The sequence below is a fragment of the Papio anubis genome, chromosome 1 (genome assembly GCF_008728515.1).
Source record: "Papio anubis isolate 15944 chromosome 1, Panubis1.0, whole genome shotgun sequence".
NCBI lineage: Eukaryota > Metazoa > Chordata > Mammalia > Primates > Cercopithecidae > Papio > Papio anubis.
In genome coordinates this window covers 195,310,486-195,332,119 of record NC_044976.1, presented here as the reverse complement: position 1 = coordinate 195,332,119, position 21,634 = coordinate 195,310,486, and the positions used below count along the sequence as shown (strand labels likewise).

At 40.9% G+C, this 21,634-nt stretch overlaps 1 protein-coding gene across 2 annotated transcripts in view; it reads right to left on the bottom strand.

The window, feature by feature from the left end:
• The window catches only part of ALDH9A1 (aldehyde dehydrogenase 9 family member A1), a 41,099-nt gene that overhangs the window by 14,457 nt on the left and 5,008 nt on the right, over nucleotides 1-21,634 (bottom strand). Inside the window, exons 1-5 of one of the 2 annotated variants that reach the window (XM_031658995.1) lie at nucleotides 14,194-14,253; nucleotides 6,892-7,021; nucleotides 6,022-6,156; nucleotides 4,419-4,615; nucleotides 3,375-3,515 (exon numbers count right to left, since the gene is read on the bottom strand). In XM_031658995.1, the coding sequence (XP_031514855.1) occupies nucleotides 3,375-3,515; nucleotides 4,419-4,615; nucleotides 6,022-6,156; nucleotides 6,892-7,021; nucleotides 14,194-14,238 (648 nt within the window). In that variant the 5' untranslated portion in view covers nucleotides 14,239-14,253. Of the gene's footprint in view, nucleotides 1-3,374; nucleotides 3,516-4,418; nucleotides 4,616-6,021; nucleotides 6,157-6,891; nucleotides 7,022-14,193; nucleotides 14,254-21,634 lie in introns of those variants that run through there. The other variant, XM_031658994.1, reaches the window with a different exon arrangement.

Sequence of the window (21,634 nt, the reverse complement as noted above, 5' to 3'; positions counted from 1 at the left end):
ACCTATGTTGCTGGCATTGTTGTAAACAAATTAAGGGCAAAATTCTTGCCAAGATAATTAATATGCACATTGAGCATATTAAGCACTCTGAGACCCAAGATAGCTTCTGAAATGCATGAAAGAAGATGATCAGAAAAAGAAGCAAGCTAAAGAAAAAGGTACCTAGGTTCAGCTGAAGCACCAGCCTACTCCACCAGGGAAGCACACTGTGTGAGAACCAATGGGAAGGAGCCTGAGCTGCTGGAACCTATTCCCTATGAATTCATGGTATGATAGGTGTGAAAAAATAAAAGACCTCTGGACTACAAAATTGTTTCTCTTTATTGAGTAGAGAAGTGTGGTGTCGCCGGGCGCGGTGGCTCACGCCTGTAATCCCAGCACTTTGGGAGGCCGAGGCGGGCGGATCACAAGGTCAGGAGATCGAGACCACGGTGAAACCCCGTTTCTACTAAAAATACAAAAAATTACCCGGGCGCGGTGGCGGGCGCCTGTAGTCCCAGCTACTCAGGAGGCTGAGGCAGGAGAATGGCGTGAACCCGGGAGGCGGAGCTTGCAGTGAGCCGAGATTGCGCCACTGCACTCCAGCCTGGGCGACAGAGCAAGACTCTGTCTCAAAAAAAAAAAAAAAAAAAAGAGAAGTGTGGTGTCCTCTCCCCTCAAAAAACTATTTAAAGCACATTTTAATTGTGTCCTAACTCACTGTGTAATTTCTTTACTGTTCAGAGTTAGCGTTTTTCTTGCTGAAAGATGTGAGGTGGCTTATTCTGCAACAAATTACTCAACTGGTTACAAAACAACAAGATATTATTTATGAAATACTTGTACTGGTTTGAAGGTAGTCCTTCTAAATAATCATAAAATAATTTACAAAAAATAAAAAAACAGGCCAAGCATGGTGGCACATGCCTGCAATCCCAGCACTTTGGGAGGCCGATGCACGTGGATCACTCGAGCCCAGGAGTTCAAGATCAGCCTGACCAACACAGTGAAACCCCGTCTCTACAAAAAACACAAAAATTAGCTGAATGTGGTGGCATGCTACATCAGAGACTGAGGTGGGAGGATTGCTTGACCTGGGGGGGCCGAGCTTGCAGTGAGCCAAGAAGGCACCACTGCACTCTGGCTTGGGCAATAGAGCAGGACTATCTCAAAAATTAATAATAAACAGATAAACAATAATGGAACCAGGGCTCCTTCAGAGAAATGGCTGATTCCAGAGTGCAGCCAGGGGAAGTATGAGATGAGTCTGGAACACTTTGCTATGCCAGAAAGTAATGAAGTATTCAAAGAATAATGAGGACATATCAAAAAGTCACAGAAAGGGATTCCTACTGGCCATTTGCAATTATTTTAGCATCAAAATAAATAATGAGGCTGGGTACAGTAGCTCATGCCTGTAATCCCAGCACTTTGGGAGGCCAAGGTGGGCAGATCACCTGAGGTCAGGAGTTCAAGACCAAACTGGCCAATATGGCGAAATCCCGTCTCTACTAAAAATACAAAAAAATCAGCTGGCTGAGGCCAGGCGTGGTGGCTCACGCCTGTAATCTCAGCACTTTGGGAGGCCGAGGCAGGCAGATCACGAGGTCAAGAGATCCAGACCATCCTGGCTAATACGGTAAAACCTCGTCTCTATAAAAAACACAAAACATTAACCTGGCGTGGTGGCGGGTGCCTGTAGTCTCAGCTACTCCGGAGGCTGAGGCAGGAGAATGGCATGAACCCAGGAGACAAAGCTTGCAGTGAGCCAAGATCACGCCACTGTACTCCAGCCTGGGTGACACAGCAAGACTCTGTCTCAAAAAAAAAAAAAAAAAATTAACCGGCTGTGGTGGCACACACCTGTAGCCCCAGCTATTTGGGAGGCTGAAACAGGAGAATCACTTGAACCCAGGCGGCGGAGGCTGTGGTGAGCCGAGATCGCACCACTGTACTCCAGCCTGGGTGACAGAGTGAGACTCCGTCTCAATAAAAAAATAAAATAAAGGCCGGGTACAGTGGCTTACACTTGTAATCCCAGCACTTTAGGAGGCCAAAGCGGGTGGATCATGAGGTCAGGAGTTCGAGACCAGCCTGGCAAACACAATGAAACTCCGTCTCTATTAAAAATACAAAAATTAGCTGGGCGTGGTGGTGGGCACCTATAATCCCAGCTACTCAGGAGGCCGAGGCAGGAGAATCACTTACACCTGGGAGGCAGAGGTTGCAGTGAGCCGAGACCATGTCAGTGCACTACAGCCTGGGCAACAGAGCTAGACTCTGTCTCAAAAAACAAATAAATAAAAATAAAAATAATAGATAAAAATGATAGTACTGGATTATAACCTATAGAATGAAATAAGAATCCATGGGTCCATACTGATATAAATAAATGAATGGAAAACAAACAGGGGTAAAGGGCAAGTTCTTTCTTACAGTAGAAGGTGAACAAATATAGAAGAAATGATGGAATTGGAAAATCACCATCTGCAACCACCATAATAAAAACTGTTTTCAGCAAGGATCGTCAGTGGTGACAGAAGTATTTACTGCATGAAACTTTGATGAGGAACAGGATAGCCTCAAAATACCTCCTACAAGTTCTTATTAACCACAAAGTAAAAAACAGTAACTTTACAGTGAAGACTTACCTTAAAGCAAGTGATCAAAGTTAAATCACCACTGAGTAGGATATGACATCATGTGTGTGGTATTTTTGCCAAAAATTCACAATATGAATCTAACAGGAATATCAGACAGACCCAAACTAAGGAACATTCTACAAAATGAATGGCCTGTTCTCCCAAAATGTCAGTGTCCTGAAAGACAAGAATAACTGAAGGACTGTTCTCAACTAAAGGAGATTAAAGACAACTAAAGGCAATGCATCATCCTTGACTGGATCGTGGACCAGAAAAAAAAAAAAAAAAAAAAAAACATTTTTGTTCTATTTTGCTATGAGGACATTAGTCAAACAAGTGGCAAATTTTGAATAAGGGCTGTAGATTGAGTAAGGGCTATAGATTCAGTAACGCAGTACTATACCAATGTTAATTTTTTAATTTTACTAAGTGTACCATGCTTATGTAAAAGAATGCACTTGTTTTTAGGAACTTTATATTTAGAGGTTAGGGGCCTTATGTCTACAATTTACTCTCAAGGTTCAGAAAAACTTAATATGCCTATGTATGTACAGGCAGATAAGAAGATAAAGTAAATGTGTTAAAATGTTAATATTTGAGAAATCTGGTTCAAAGGTACATGGGAATTATTTGTACTATTTGTGCAACTTTTCTGTAAGTCTGAAAGTATTGCAAAACAAAAAGCTTTAAAACATGCTGTTGGATGAGGGGGTGGAGATTCCTTTTACACCTCTTCCAGGGACAGGTACATACCTGGCCTTGTGTGAGAAAGTTGGCCATCAGCGCTCCCTTCACAGCATTGTTCATATCACAGTCTGAGAAGATGATGAGTGGAGATTTGCCTCCAAGTTCCAAGGTAACAGGTTTGATTCCTTTAGCTGACATCTCCATGATCTTACAGAACAAGAACAAGGTATTCAGAACTTTAACACAAATTATATTGCATGCTAGGTCAACTAGACCCTGAACCTACAAAATCAGCTTAAACTGTGTGTGACCGGTAGCCTTATTCTTGTTAATATCCTTTGCCTTTTGTCTATTAAAATTTCTATTCTAGAAAACTGAAGAGAATCCACAGAGTTGCACTGACATTGGAAGAGGGAGCTCATTTAAAAAATATTGTCCCAGCCTGGGCAACACAGCAAGACCCTATCTCTACAGAAAAATAAGAAACTTAGCCAGGCGCAGTGGCACATGACTGTAGTCTCAGCTTCTTAGGAGGCTGAAGCAGGAGGACTGCCTGAGCCCAGGAGTTCAAGGCTGTAGTGAGCTGTGATTACACCACTATAATCCACCCTGGGCAATAGGGTGAGACCCTGTCTCAAAACAATAAAAATAAAAAATACTGTCAATTCACAGGACTGTCATAGCCAGAAATTATTCTGTGTTATTGTTACTGTGTTTAAGGCTGACAGAGTTCAGAACACAAATTCATGTCAAAATAATGAATCTGAAATAGCCTGAGTAAAAATCCTTCCTTCTATACAAGAAATTAAGTCACCAAACAATACAAGTGGCAGCCCAGGCCCCTGTCCACTCAGACACATCCTCTCCTTAGGCTAGAGCTGTTAATTTCCACCCCAACCTGGCCTAACACAAATCACCCCATGTGTCCTCCCTTTCTCCCTTCACACTTTTATAAGAAACCTCACACCTCTGCCTAATAAAATCTCCTTCCCATTCCCAATTCAGGCTAGGTAAAATCAAAAGAGAAGCCTCCAAAATGTACTCTGGGTAGGACCAACTTTGCCATATCCAAATGCCATGTGTGTTGACCAATACTGGTTTCATCCTCACCTTCATGCCAGTGGGCACACTTCCAGTGAAGGAGACTTTGGCCACATCGTGATGCTGACACAGAAACTGGCCTGTGGCAGCCCCTCCCTGCACCACATTGAAGAGCCCAGGAGGCACACCAGCCTCAGTGTAGATTTCAGCCAGTAGCAATGCAGAAACAGGTGTAAAGGGAGAAGGTTTAAAGACCATGGCATTACCTGCATAAACCCAAGACACAAACATAAAAAGACTTTCTAAGACCAGTGATCCCCTGAAAACAGGACTAGAGGACAATTCAAGAACGATTCCAATTGTTTTCTCTTCCCCAACCAAATCCTAGACCAAAAATGTTATTAATAACCATATTAGTTTGTTTTCATGCTGTTGATAAAGACATACCTGAAACTGGGAACAGAAAGAGGCTGAACTGGACTTACAGTTCCACATGGCTAGGGAGGCCTCAGAATCATGGTGGGAGGTGAAAGTCACTTCTTACATTGGTGGCAGGAGAAAAATGAAGCAGCAGCAAAAGCGGAAACCCCTGATAAACCCATCAGATCTCGTGAGACTTACTCACTATCACGAGAATAGCATGGGAAAGACCAGCCCCCATGATTCAATTACCTCCCCCGGGTCCCTCCCACAATACATGGGAATTCTGGGAGATACAATTCAAGTTGAGATTTGGATGGGGACACAGCCAAACCATATCAACAAGTAAACAAATCTTGCCCTTTTCATCTTGGTTTCTCTCATTAAACAGATCTCAACCCCTACAGTTGCCCAGTCTCATATTTGCGTATCTAGGCCTTTTCATATATATTATCTCATTTAACACTTCCAACAGCAGTATGAAGTAGGTATCATTAGCTCCATTCTATAAAAGTTAACATTGAAGACCAGAAAGGTTCACTTGATGAAAGTCCCCAAAGCTAATGACTTAATGCTGGGCCTATTTTTCCTCTTTCACAGCTGTCTCTCAAAGAGAAACAGGCTAAAACAAGAACATGCAATGGCAACAGGACAAAATCTGCATTTCAATATAACGTCCTAATAGTAATGCTTTTTAACATTATAGTTTTTTTCTAAGATATAATTAGTCTTCTTTCCTCAAAGATTCTTCTCCTTAAATACTGTAAGAAAACTATTTTATGTCAATCAACCAGAGTTCCTCTTTGATAAGGAGCTTATCAAACCCTTGCTTATCATTTCTCTTAAGACCCAAATGAAGAAAGAAGTTTATCTTCTGCTTCGTAAATGAAGTCAAACTCCTAAGTGCTAACTCCTACATTAAAATTCTTGTCCAGAAAGGAAGAGAATTTATAAGTAGCACAAATCTAATTCAATTTAATAAGAAAAAGTTAAATTTCTTCCTTTTCATATACAAAATTAAATAAAACCTGGGAATATCTAGACATGATTGTGTACAACCTAAACTATAAGCTCCTTGAGGGGCAAGACAGGGCAGGAGCCAGCCATGTCCTCTGAGGCTTTGAATATCCCAGAGCAGGCCCCTTCCGATTTAAAGTGTATGTTTATAGAGAGGTGAAGGGTAGAGAATGGGGAGAGAACGAATGAGAGAATGAACAAATGGCTCTCAAATGGAGAGATAATTCGTTCTTACCACAGGCTAACGCTGGAGCCGACTTCCAAGAGGCGATCTGAAAGGGGTAGTTCCATGCTCCTATTCCCACACATACCCCAAGTGGTTCTCTTCTGGTATAACCAAAGGATCCGCCTGGGAGCTGGATATGCTCACCTACGGGGAAAACAGGAGTAAAACAGGATGCAGGTCTGTGTTCCCTAAGATTTCACCAACATCTGTACCAGTCTGACTTGTATTCTAGTCAACACGGCCTCCCCACTGCTCCCAACACACCAGGCTCAACTTGTCTCCATTCTTCTATTTGTTCCAGTCATTCTTCCACTGGCTCCACATATTCTCTCCATATAGAGAATCCTGCCTATCCTTCAAACACATGTTCATCCAATTTGATTTAACAATGCTCTAAGAATTTACTGAGCCTTTATTAGATAGTTTAGATGAAACAAAATGGAAATCAGAGGAACACTCAACAGGAGGGGAAGCATGTGAGCTCCCTGCAACCTTCCTAGGCCCTACCAACCATCCAATATCAGTTGTCGAAAACTTTATACACTGTCAAAAAAAAGTTTGCTAAATAGATAAAACTGGTAAATATGACACTGATTCTTGTGAACACTGGTTTTTCAGCAATTTGGTCTAAAGCTCAGGTATCATGCTAGGTGCTTTACATGCACTATCTCATTTAATCCTTAACCCAAGAAGGTAGGAATTATTATCTACAGTTTAGATTAGGAAACATAAGTAATTCCCAAGCCACTCAAGTAGAAAGTGACAAACCCAAGACTTTCACCCAGTTCTGTCTTAATTCCAAAATCTTTGCCCTTCACCACTAGGCCCTGCTCTTCTGCCTCACTATCAGCTGGTCACAGACACCAGGTGAGGACTTACCAGCCATGGATGCAGCCAAGCCCGCATAATACTCCAGGCACTGCCAGGAAGTGTCAATGTCCAAGCGGGCCTCAAAGATGGACTTGCCATTGTTGATGCATTCCACAGTGGCAATTTCATCCTCTCGTTCCTTTGGGTAAAGCAGGAGACTAGATTTAAGACATATTCCAATATGTCTTGATGTAATTAATGCTTAAATAGAATACGTTGCTCAATTTTTAAAACTAAAAACAGTTTTCACTTTAAATGAAAAGAAATGGCAGTGTTACATTTAGAAGAGAGATAAAAGCTTATAGCTGAACAGAAGCAGCCCTGTTCTTCCCTTGTGAATTAATTGACAAAGATTTAAGACCACAACTTTATTTCAAGATCAGTCAGTAAAACAAGGGCAAGACCAGGCAGGAATGAACCCATGCCCTCTGAGGCTCTGAAAGTCGCAGGGCAGGCCCATTCTGATTTGAAGTGTATATTTATTGAAGAGGTGAGGGGTAGAAAATGGAGAGAAAATGGATGGCTCATAAGTGGAGGAATAATTCATTTTGGAAAATGAACGTAATACGTATATGTACATAAATATCTACATATGTTTGCTCATATATGGTAAGAGAAAACAGTTCTTAGGGAAATTATACAAAATATTCTAACACACAATTGCATTTAAGAGGTTGTAATATACATCACTTTAATTCACCCAAAGAATTGCGGCATATTCTCTTCTAATACTTTCTAATACTTAGCATTCAATCAATAGTATTTTCAAATACTGTTTCTAGTTCTGGGCTCCACAACTTACTAAGGATAAAGATATTCAACAGATGGTCCAGGGATGAGCTTAAAGGTTTAGGAAATTAGACCTAAAAAAGAACGCTAAATAATGCCTTTCTTTGGTCTAAAGATGATAAAAGAATTGAATATGTAAGAAATAGGCAGTTGCTATTATGGGTCCAATTTAAAATAAATAATAGGGTGAATATCAGAACATACATAAAAGATGAATCAAGTAACTGACAAGAAGGAACATTCTCTTTATAAAACTGATAAGCAGTAAGGCTGGCCAGAAGCAAAATGGAGTGCAACAGAAACTAACTCAACCATCTAACCACAGTACAAAGCTCAGAAAAGATGAAAGTAGGAACATGAAAACCAATATGAAATACAAGACAGGACAGTTGGATAGTGAGATTTGGACATGCTGTATTTCTATAAAGACCAGAGGTATAAAGTGCTTTGACTCATTCATTCTACATTCATTACTAGGGAAACGAGTATCAGTCCTGTCCATCCCTTTAAGAGTTTACTTCTAAAATGGCAAGTTTGTACATTTTAAATAAATATTGGAATTATTGAATAGACATGTTCCTTCAGAAAGGATAACGTGTTTATAATCAAACCTGGTCTAAATTAAACTCTCTTTTAAACCAACAATTTACCTTCTCCCTTCCTGATTCTATACTCAACAAAACAATCTTTTGACAATTAACTTGTTCCCCAGTATGCTGACACTAGAAAGAGGTTACCCTAGGAGGACAACACACATCAGTTCTTACACCAAGCATAAATTATTCCCCACTCTTAAGTTTCTTGAGTACAATTAACACGAAAGCTTTCCAAACGTATAAGCAACCATAAGTAGCTTAAACTTTGTTTCTTGAATTCAAGAGGAAACTAGGCCCTAGAGAGGCTAGTGCATTAATTGGTTGAATAAAGTGATGAATCAGTACAAAACACTTCAAATACAGGGAAGCGATATTACACTGGCAATAGTGAAACACAGTTCTGCTTACACTTCAGTGTAAGAGTGAACCAAAAGGAAGTAATCTGTGATTTTATCGCTGCTAAGTCCTGGAACATTTACTAAGAGAATAGAAACTTACTCTTGAGATTTTTTTCTCTTTTAAAATAATGGATAGGAAAGCAGTTTTGGTGACTGTTTTGGGGTTTCAACTCTCAGAGAAAATTCAGTTTACTAGATGGCCTTGGGAAATTTTTTCTGTGTTATTCTATTATTCTCCATCCTTACAAAAAAAAAAGTTATCTACTAAGGAGCAGTAGGAGATCTTCTGATATAATATGTAAGGATCATCAAAGATGTCTCTGACAAAAATTTCTGCCAGCTACTATTGCAAGAACAACCATAAGATAAAATTGTTCACCATAACAACATACTGCTACAAGTATTTCTTAGGAAATACATGTGTTGTTCCCAACCCTGTTCCTCTTCTATATCACCTTGCTTTACAATATGAACTTGACCAGGTGTCCACAGGGATAGAAGCCAAGGGTAGGTCCCTCACTTCTCCCTTTCACTTCGAACCCCTCAGCAGGCCTTAATGTCTAGCTTTAAAGCCCAACAGACTAGCTCTTATATTTACTAGTTATATGACCTAAGACAAGCTATTTAACCTTTCTGAGCATTTTCTCATTTCTCAAATAGGTAAAATAGCTATATACATCCTAAGATGTTTTTGATAATACAATTATGTACAAAAATCACCTTGCTCAGAAGGAAAAAACTGGAGGAAAGGAGAGATAAATTATAGTACAGTCCGCTAAATGCTAAACATGTAAGCACAAGACACAAGAAAAACAAAGGAACAGCACCAAACTCAGCGTCACAGTACTGCAAAAGCATGAGGTGTGAGAGTATACACCTGGTAAAGGAAGAAGGACCAGTAGTGCAGGAGAGCTGGGTCTTACAGTGTGTGAAGAGAAAAGACAAGGCTGAAGAAACAGGGCCTGAGGGCCATGTTAAGGAGGGGGACCATGTCCAGTTTTACCCAGGGATGCACCATGATCAAATGTGCGTCTGTAGGAGGAACACTCTGGTGGCGCTGTACAAGACAAATCAACCTGGGCCTGGACTTGAGGCAAGCAGATAACCTACACACACACTCTCTTCTCTATTTAGATAGTTTTGTCATCATTTTAAGTAACATTCTCCTTCTCCTTTTAATCCAAATGATAGCTACTTCACAAGGGGTCTCCAACTGAAAAATGACTGGGTCTCACAGACAAGATCTGTACAATCTGGTAAAAGTACCAAAGGATCCAAAGTAAAAATGAGAAGATATGGAAAAAAATGTTCATTTCCACTAGGAATCAATGAGCTTCCAGCCAAAATGGAGTAACAGGGACCAGATTCACTCTCCCACCTTAAACAACTAAAAACATCACATAAAATACATGAACCATTTTCAGACATCAGACATTAGGCAACTGAAGGCAGTGGTCCCTGGAGGAGGGAACCAATGAGATGAGCCCTACAATTGCTGCAGCCTTCTGCCTAGAGAGTTTTCAGGCCACAGAGCAGGGAGGAGGAAGGTAAGTGGCGCCCAGCAGACACAGGAGTTAAGAAGACAGGTTGGGAGTTTAGGGAACATTGAGTGACTACAGTTCTTCAAGGCTGAGTATGGAAGGGAAAAGAGCTGCACAGATAGAGAACTCCAGAAATCTGCAGATTCCCCTTTGAGTACCAGTGTGAGAAAACTACCCAAGACTGGGAAAGGAACTACCCAAGAAGAAAAGGTTAAAAAAAAAAGGTTAAAAAAAAAAAGCCCCACAGGGCCAGGTATAGTTCATGTTCTGACCAGCCACAGTGAGAAAACCTCCTTAACACCCAGATTACAGAATTAAGCAGTCAGAAGGGTATTGAATAACAGGGCAAAATTTGCTGATCTAAAAGCAAGCCTTCCAAGGATCAAACTGATTCCAAGTAACTTCACTGTGCCCCAGAACAAAGCTCAAGAATATTTTTTAAAGTACAAGACTATCTAGCACCCAGCAATATAATATGCACTAGTGATTCACTAGAAATCATATGTCTAGTGATCAAAAACTACCAGGCGTGCAAAAAGCAGAAAACCGCAACATTTAACCAGGAAGCGAAACTAACCAATAAAAACACATTCAGAAATAACACAACAGAACTAGTAGACAAGAACATTAAGTTATGATAGCTATACTCCGTATGTTCAAGAAGGCACAGAAAAACATAAGCATGTTAAGGAGAGCCATAGAACACATATATAAAAGACTTAAATCAATCTACAGATGAAAAATACACTGGATGAGATTAACAGCAGATAAAACACTATACAAGACCAATGAACTTGAGTCACAACAATAGAAATTACCTGAAAACAAAACATGCACACACAGGGGGTGGGAGGGAAGGCTCAGAAGGAGGAAAAAACCCATAAACACACCCAAAAACTGGAAAATGAACTGAGCATCAGTGACGTGGGATAGCTTCAGGCTGCACAATATATTTGTAATTGGAGGCCCTGAAGGAGAAGAGATGGAAGAGGGGGCAGGAAAAAAAAAAATCTAAAGAAATGATGGCCAAATTTTTTTTCCAAATGAAACAAATTTACAGATCCAAGAAGATCAATAAACCTCAGGGAAAATACATAAGAAGAAAATTGCACCAAAAGACATCATAATCAAATTGCTTAAAACCAGTGATAAGGAGAAGAATGTTAAAACAGCCAGGGGTAGGGGGAGTACATTACAAAGATACAAAAATAAAAATGACAGTAAATTTCTCATCTGAAACAATACAAATGAGAAGACAGTGGAGCAACATCTTTAAAGTACTGAAAGAAAAAAACTATATACCTACAATTCATTCAAAAATTAATGCCAAAAAAAGACTTTTTTAGACATACAGAATCTGAAAGAGTACCAACAGACCTGTACTATAAGAAATGCTAGGGTGGCGGGGCGCAGTGGCTCACACCTGTAATCCCAGCACTTTGGGAAGCTGAGGTGGGCAGATCACTGGAGGTCAGCAGTTCGAGACCAGCCTAGGCAACATGGTGAAACCCCGTCTCTACTAAAAATACAAAAATTAGCCGGGCATGGTGGCACGCATCTGTAATCCCAGCTACTCGGGAGGCTGAGACAGGAGAATCACTTGAACCCGGGAAACGGAGGTTGCAACGAGCCGAGATCATGCCACTGCACTCCAGCCTGGGTGACAGACAGAGACTCCGTCTCAAAAGAAAAAAAAAGAGAGAGAGAAAGAAAGAAATTCTAGGCTGGGCACAGTGGCGCACACCTTTAGTCCCAGCATTTTGGGAAGCTGAGGCAGGAGGATGACTTGTGCCCAGGAGATCAAGACCATCCTGGGCAACATGAATAAACCCACTCTTTACAAAAAATATAAAAATTAGCCAAGTGTGGTGACATGTGTCCGTAGTCCCAGCTCCTCAGGAAGCTGAGGTGGGAGGATCGTTTGAGCCCAGATGGTCAAGGCTACAGTGAGCTATGATTCCACCACTGTGCTTCAGCTGATGAGACAGAGCGAGACCTTGTCTGAAAAAACAAAGCAAAACAGAAAAGAAATGCTGAAGAAATTCCTTCTAGCAGAAGAAAAAATGATAGCAGACAGATACCTGGGTCTACAAAAAGGACTGATGAGCATCAGAAATGGTAAGTATGTGGACAAATGTAAAATATTTTACCTTATTCTTAAAATATCTTTAAAAATAATTGTTTACAGCAATACTTTTTAAAAAATTCCAGCCTGGGAAACATGGCGTAACTCTATCTCTACAAAAAATAGAAACGAAAATTTGCCAGGTATGGTGGTGCGCACCTACAGGAGGCTGAGGCAAGAGGATCCCCTGAGCCCAGGAAGTTGAGGCTGCAGTGAGCCATGATTGTGCCACTGCACTCCAGCCTGGGTGACAGAGCGAGACCCTGTCAAAAAAGAAAAGAGCAAAGAACTGCAGATCTTGATTAACTAGAAAAATCACTTAAAAGAAAACTGAGGGCTAATATGATTGTAGGTGTAGTCACAGAGTGGCATCTATTCAGTTATGGAACAAACTGGGGTGAAGGCAGGTCCAGAGCATGATCATCAGACAAGAGCTTTAAAGAAAGGTATGTTTTTGATTAATAAAACACCACACAGGTATCAAAGGAAATGCAAAGGGGAGGGTAAAGTAAAAAGAAATGAAAATTAGTAACAGACAACAGATTTCAGAGCAAAAAATATTATTAGATATTACCCAGGATCAATAAAAGTCATTTCTTAACAATAAAGGAGCCAATTCTTAACAGTCCTACAATACTGCTCATTCACAGGAAAAAAAAAAATGGACAAATGAAAATAATAAATTATCTGCTTTGAGTTATCTTTGGTTTATTGAATTAAAAATAAATTTTTAATAACGGGAAAATACTTCATTGGAAGAAAATTCTATATGAATATTTCGATATTTCTTCATGGTCAGGGCTTTCCGAGCGAAGGACACTGACAAGTTGATTAAATAGCAAAGGCCTTGAAAGGCAGAGACAGTATCTCCCTAAAGATAGAGAAATCTGGAGAATTTTGGAATTGTAAACCTCTTTACTTCCTGTTCCTGGAAACATCTGCTTATACTCCAGGATAATAAACTTAGCGATACCCTCCCTCTCAACCCTAGAGATTTGCTTAATAAGTAATCTCAATCTTTCTCACTCTCTCCCCAGAGAAGAGGACGGGCAGATGTGCCAGTAGCCTCTATTTAAATGAATCTCAGAAGTTTAGTTCTTCTCCTTTGGTGTAACTTCCTGCATGCACAGGGATCTCACCTGGTTCTCATCCCATCCCCTCTCCCACCATGGTGACTGGCTTTGAAAACAAAACTAGGTTGGGCACAGTGGCTCCATGCCTGTAATCTCAGCACTTTGGAAGGCCAAGGTGGGAGGATCACCTAAGGTCAGGAGTTCGAGATGTGCCTGGCCAACATGGGGAAACCCTGTCTCTACTAAAAATACAAAAAATAGCCGAGTATGGTGGCATGTGCCTATAATCCCAGCTATTCAGGAGTCTGAGGCAAGAGAATTGCTTGAACCCAGGAGGCAGAGGTTGCAGTAAGCCAAGATTGTGCCATTGCACTCCAGCCTGGGTGACAGAGTAAGACTCCATCAAAAAAAAAAAAAAACAGAAAGAAAGAAGAAAAAAGAAACTAGTGCTAAGGTATTGCTATGGCTGCTGCATTTTGCTGTAATAAACTATCCTTTTCTGTGATCCAAAAAGCCTCATGTCTCTTGCCAGAATATATATATGTATATAATATACACATATTATACATAATTGTATAATTTACAAATAGATTATACATATTATATAAATTATATACAATTATGTGTATAACATAACTTATATGTTTATAATTATGTATACATGTATTATATGTGTTTTATATGTATATGTATGTAATATATACACATATACACACATACTCTTGAAAGTAGGGGAACTCTCAGACCCTTCACAGTTTCTGACTTAACATACTTACAATGAAAACTCACCACAGACCAACCACTCAGATATCCATGATTCTTATTTTGATGCATTTTCTTCTGAGTTTTCTTTCCATAATGAGCATCTGGTACTTCTGATCTTTAAGACTATAAAAAGTTTTAACTATCGGGGTCCAGAACCAAGATGGCCGAATACGAACAGCTCCAAACTGCAGCTCCCAGCAGGATCGATGCAGAAGACGGGTGATTTCTGCATTTCCAACTGAGGTATCAGGTTCATCTCATTGGGACCGGTTGGACAGTGGGTGCAGCCCACGGAGGGTAGCCAAAGCAGGGCAGGGCATCGCCTCATCCAGGAAGCACAAGGGGTCCGGGAATTCCCTTTCCTAGCCAAGGGAAGCTGTGACAGATGGTACCTGGAAAATCAGAACACTCCTGCCCTAATACTGCGCTTTTCCAACAGTCTTAGCAAACAGCACACCAAGAGATTATACCAGACACCTGGCTTGGTGGGTCCCATGCCCACGGAGCCTTGCTCATTGCTAGCACAGCAGTCCAAGATGGAACTGCGAGGTGGCGGTGAAGCTGGGGGAGGGGCGTCTGCCATTGCTGAGGCTTGACTAGGTAAACAAAGCATCTGGGAAACTGGAACTGGGTGGAGCCCACCGCAGCTCAAGGAGGCCTGCCTGCCTCTGCAGACTGCACCTCTGGGGGCAGGGCATACCTGAACAAAAGGCAGCATAAACTTCTGCAGACTTAAAAGTCCCTGTCTGACAGCTTCGAAGAGAGTAGTGGTTCTCCCAGCATGGAGTCTGAGACTGAGAACGGACAGACTGCCTCCTCAAGTGGGTCCCTGGCCCCCAAGTAGCCAAACTGGGAGACACCTCCCAGTAGGGGCCGACTGACACCTTGTATAGGCGGGTGCCCTTCTGGGACAAAGCTTCCAGAGGAAGGATCAGGAAGCAACATTTGCTGTTCTGCAGTATTTGCTGTTCTGCAGCCTCCACTGGTGATACCCAGTTAAACAGGGTCTGGAGTGGACCTCCAGCAAACTCCAAACAGACCTGCAGCTGAGGGTCCCAACTATTAGAAGGAAAACAAACAAACAGAAAGGAATAGCATCAACATCAACAAAAAGGACATCCACACCAAAACCCGATCTGTAAGTCACCATCATCAAAAACCAAAGGTAGGTAAAACCACAAAGATGGGGAAAAACAAGAACAGAAAAGCTGAAAATTCTAAAAATCCAAGTGCCTCTTCTCCAAAGGATTGCAGCTCCTCGCCAGCAACAGAACAAAGCTGGACAGAGAATGACTTTGACAAGTGACAGAAGTAGGCTTCAGAAGATTAGTAATAAATTTCTCTGAGCTAAAGAAGGATGTTCGAACCCATTGCAAAGAAGCTAAAAACCTTGAAAAAAGATTAGACAAATGGCTCACTATAATCAACAGTGTAGAGAAGACCTTAAATGACCTGATGGAGCTCAAAATCATGGCATGAGAACTATGTGATGCATGCACGAGCTTCAGTAGCCGATTCGACCAACTGGAAGAAAGGGTATCAGTGACTGAAGAGCAAATGAATGAAATGAAGCAAGAAGAGAAGTTTAGAGAAAAAAAGAGTAAAAAGAAACGAACAAAGCCTCCAAGAAATACGGGACTATGTGAAAAGACCAAATCTGCGTTTGATTGGTGTACCTGAAAGTTATGGGGAGAACGGAACCAAGTCAGAAAACACTCTTCAGGATATTATCCAGGAGAACTTCTCCAACCTAGCATGGCAGGCCAACATTCTAATTCAGGAATTACAGAGAACACCACAAAGATACTCCTTGAGAAGAGCAACCCCAAGACACATAATTTTCAGATTCACCAAGGTTGAAATGAAGGAAAAAATGTTAAGGGCAGCCAGAGAGAAAGGTTGGGCTACCCACAAAGGGAAACCCATCAGACTAACAGTGGATCTCTCAGCAGAAACTCTACAAGCCAGAAGAGAGTGGGGGCCAATATTCAACATTCTTAAAAAAAAAGAATTTTCATCCACAATTTCATATCCAGTCAAACTAAGCTTCTTAACTGAAGGATAAATAAAATTGTTTACAGACAAGCAAATGCTGAGAGATTTTGTCACCACCAGGCCTACCTTACAAGAGCTCCTGAAGTAAGCACTAAACATGGAAAGGAACAACCGGTACCAGTCACTGCAAAAACATGCCAAATGGTAAAGACCATCGATGCTAGGAAGAAACCGCATCAACTAACGAGCAAAATAACCAGCTAACATCATACAGGATCACATTCACACATAACAATATTAATCTTAAATGTAAATAGGTTAAATGCCCCAATTAAAAGACACAGACTGGCAAACTGGATAAAGAGTCAAGACCTCTCAGTGTGCTATATTCAGGAGACCCATCTCATGTGCAGAGACACACATAGCCTCAAAATAAAGGGATGGAGGAAGAACTACCAAGCAAATGGAAAACAACAACAACAAAAAAATCAGGGGTTGCAATCCTAGTCTCTGATAAAACAGACTTTAAACCAACAAAGATCAGGCCGGGCGCGGTGGCTCAAGCCTGTAATCCCAGCACTTTGGGAGGCTGAGATGGGCGGATCACGAGGTCAGGAGATCGAGACCATCCTGGCTAACACAGTGAAACCCCGTCTCTACTAAAAAATACAAAAAACTAGCCGGGCGAGGTGGCGGGCGCCTGTAGTCCCAGCTACTCAGGAGGCTGAGGCAGGAGAATGGCGTAAATCCGGGAGGCGGAGCTTGCAGTGAGCCGAGATCTGGCCACCGCACTCCAGCCTGGGCGACAGAGCGAGACTCCGCCTCAAAAAAAAAAAAAAAAAAAAAACCAACAAAGATCAAAACAAAGAAGGCCATTACATAATGGTAAAGGGATCAATGCAACAAGAAGAGCTAACTATCCTAAATGTATATGCACCCAATACAGAAGCACCCAGATTCATAAAGCAAGTCCTTAGAAACTTACAAAGAGACCTAGACTCCCACACAATAATAATGGGAGACTTTAACACCCCACTGTCAACATTAGATCAACGAGACTGAATGTTAACAAGGATATTCAGGACTTGAACTCAGCTCTGCATCAAGTGGACCTAATAGACATCTATAGAACTCTCCACCCCGAATCAACAGAATATACATTCTTCTCAGCACTACATTGCACTTACTCCAAAACTGACCACATAGTTGGAAGTAAAGCACTCTTCAGCAAATATAAAAGAACAGAAATTGTAATGAACTGTCTCTCAGACCACAGTGCAATCAAATTAGAACTCAGGATTAAGAAACTCACTCAAAACCACACAACGACATGGAAACTGAACCACCTGCTCCTGAATGACTACTGGATAAATAACGAAATGAAGGCAGAAATAAAGATGTTCTTTGAAACCAACGAAAACAAAGTCACAACACACCAGAAACTCTGGGACACATTGAAAGCAGTGTGTAGAGGGAAACTTATAGCACTAAATGCCCACAAGAGAAAGCAGGAAAGATCTAAAATCGACACCCTAACATCACAATTAAAAGAACTAGAGAAGCAAGAACAAACACATTCAAAAGCTAGCAGAAGGCAAGAAATAACTAAGATCAGAGCAGAACTGAAGGAGATAGAGACACAAAAAAAACCCTTCAAAAAAATCAATGAATCCAGGAGCTGGTTTTTTGAAAAGATCAACAAAATTGATAGACTACCAGCAAGACTAATAAAGAATAAAAGAGAGAAGAATCAAATAGAAGCAATAAAAAATGATAAAGGGGATATCACCACCAATCTCACAGAAATACAAACTACCATCAGAGAATACTATAAACACCTCTATGCAAATAAACTAGAAAATCTAGAAGAAATGGATAAATTCCTGGACACGTACACTCTCCCAAGACTAAACCAGGAAGAAGTTGAATCCCTGAATAGACCAATAACAGACTCTAAAATTGAAGCAATAATTAATAGCCTACCAACCAAAAAAGTCCAGGACCAGATAGATTCACAGCCAAATTCTACCAGAGGTACAGAGATGAGCTGGTACTATTCCTTCTGAAACTATTCCAATCATTAGAAAAAGAGGGAATCCCCCCTAACTCATTTTATGAGGCCAGCATCATCCTGATACCAAAGCCTGGCAGAGACATAACAAAAAAAAAAAGAGATTTTTAGACCAATATCCCTGATGAACATCAATGCAAAAATCCTCAATAAAATACTGGCAAACCGAATCCAGCAGCACATCAGAAAGCTTATCCACTACGATCAAGTTGGCTTCATCTCTGGGATGCAAGACTGGTTCAACATACACATATCAATAAACGTAATCCATCATATAAACAGAACCAAAGACAAAAACCACATGATTATCTCAACAGATGCAGAAAAGGCCTTCGACAAAATTCAACAGTGCTTCATCATAAAAACTCTCAATAAACTAGGTATTGATGGAACGTATCTCAAAATAATAAGAGCTATTTATGACAAACCCACAGCCAATATCATACTGAATGGGCAAAAACTGGAAGCATTCCCTTTGAAAACTGGCACAAGACAGGGATGCCCTCTCTCACCACTCCTATTCAACATAGTGTTGGAAGTTGTGGCCAGGGCAATCAGGCAGGAGAAAAAACTAATGGGTATTCAATTAAGAGGAAGTCAAATTGTCCCTGTTTGCAGATGACATGATCGCATATTTAGAAAACCCCATTGTCTCAGCCCAGAATCTCCTTAAGCTGATAAGCAACTTCAGCAAAGTCTCAGTATACAAAATCAATGTGCAAAAATCACAAGCATTCTTATACACCAATAACAGACAGAGAGCCAAATCATGAGTAAACTCCCATTCACAATTGCTACAAAGAGAATAAAATACCTAGGAATCCAACTTACAAGGGATGTGAAGGACCTCTTCAAGGAGAACTACACACTACTGCTCAACGAAATAAAAGAGCACACAAACAAATGGAAGAACAGGCCGGGCGCGGTGGCTCAAGCCTGTAATCCCAGCACTTTGGGAGGCCGAGACGGGCGGATCACGAGGTCAGGAGATCGAGACCATCCTGGCTAACACGGTGAAACCCCGTCTCTACTAAAAATACAAGAAAATTAGCCAGGCGAGGTGGCGGGCGCCTGTAGTCCCAGCTACTTGGGAGGCTGAGGCAGGAGAATGGCGTGAACCCGGGGGGGCGGAGCTTGCAGTGAGCCGAGATCGCGCCACTGCACTCCAGCCCGGGGCACAGAGCAAGACTCCGTCTCAAAAAAAAAAACAAAAACAAATGGAAGAACATTCCATGTTCATGGATAGGAAGAATCTATATCGTGAAAACAGCCATACTGCCCAAGGTAATTTATAGATTCAATGCCATCCCCATCAAGCTACCAATGATTTTCTTCATAGAATTGGAAAAAACTACTTTAAAGTTCATATGGAACCATAAAAGAGCCTGCATTGCCAAGACAATCCTAAGCAAAAAGAACAAAGCTGGAGGCATCACACTACCTGACTTCAAAATATACTAAAAAGCTACACTAACCAAAACAGCATGGCACTGGTACCAAAACAGAGATACAGATCAATGGAACAGAACAGAGGCCTCAGAAATAATACCACACAACTACAACCATCTGATCTTTGACAAACCTGACAAAAACAAGAAATGGGGAAAGGATTCCCTATTTAATAAATGGTGCTGGGAAAACTGGCTAGCCATATGTAGAAAGCTGAAACTGGATCCCTTCCTTACACCTTATACAAAAATTAATTCAAGATGGATTAAAGACTTAAATGTTAGACCTAAAACCATAAAAACCCTAGAAGAAAACCTAGGCAATACTATTCAGGACATAGGCATGGGCAAGGACTTCACGACAAAAACACCAAAAGCAATGGCAACAAAAGCCAAAATAGACAAAAGGGATCTAATTAAACTAAAGAGCTTCTGCACAGCAAAGGAAACTACCATCAGAGTGAACAGTGAACAGGCAACCTACAGAATGGGAGAAAATTTTTGCAATCTACCCATCTGACAAAGGGTTAATATCCAGAATCTACAAAGAACTTAAACAAATTTACAAGAAAAAATCAAACAACCCCATTGAAAAGTGGGCAAAGGATATGAACAGACACTTCTCAAAAGAAGACATTTATGCAGCCAACAGACACATGAAAAAATACTCATCATCACTCGCCATCAGAGAAATGCAAATCAAAACCACAATGAGATACCATCTCACACCAGTTAAAATGGCAATCATTAAAAAGTCAGGAAACAACAGGTGCTAGAGAGGATGTGGAGAAATAGGAATACTTCTACACTGTTGGTGGGATTGTAAACTAGTTCAACCATTGTGGAAAACAGTGTGGCAATTCTTTAAAGATCTAGAACTAGAAATACCATTTGACCCAGCGATCCCATTACTGGGTATATACCCAAAGGATTATAAATCACGCTACTATAAAGACACATGCACACGTATGTTTACTGTGGCACTATTCACAATAGCAAAGACTTGGAACCAACCCAAATGTCCATCAGTGACAGACTAGATTAACAAAATGTGGCACATAAACACCATGGAATACTATGCAGTCATAAAAATGGATGAGTTCATGTCCTTTGTAGGGACACTGATGAAACTGGAAACCATCATTCTGAGCAAACTATCACAAGGACAGAAAACCAAACACTGTATGTTCTCATCCATAGGTGGGAATTGAAAAGTGAGAACACACGGACACAGGGTGTGGAACATCACACACTGGGGCCTGTTGTGGGGTTTGGGGATGGGGGAGGGATAGCAATAGGAAAAATACTTAATAAAAATGATGAGTTAATGGGTGCAGCACACAAACATGGCACATGTATACATATGTAACAAACCTGCATGTTGCACACATGTCCTTTAGAACTTAAATAAAAAACGACAGGCACACGTATGTTTATTGAGGCACTATTCACAATAGCAAAGACTTGGAACCAACCTAAATGTCCATCAATGATAGACTGGATTAAGCAAATGTGGCACATATACAGCATGGAATACTATGCAGCCATAAAGAAGGATGAGTTCATGTCCTTTGCAGGGACATGGATGAAGCTGGAAACCATCATTCTGAGCAAACTATCACAAGGACAAAAAACCAAACACTGCCTGTTCTCATTCATAGGTGGGAATTGAACAATAAGATCACTTGGACACAGGGTGGGGAACATCATACGCTGGGGCCTGCTGGGGTGTGGGGGGCTGGAGGAGGGATAGCATTAGGAGAAATACCTAATGTAAATGATGAGATGATGGGTGTAGCAAACCAACATGGTACCTGTATACCTATTTATCAAACCTGCACATTGTGTACATGTACCCTAGAACTTAAAGTATTAAAAAAAAAGAAAAGAAAAAAAAAGAAGCAGGATTATCACTTGTTCCTTGCAGCTCTGGACTCCCAGGAAGAAGAGG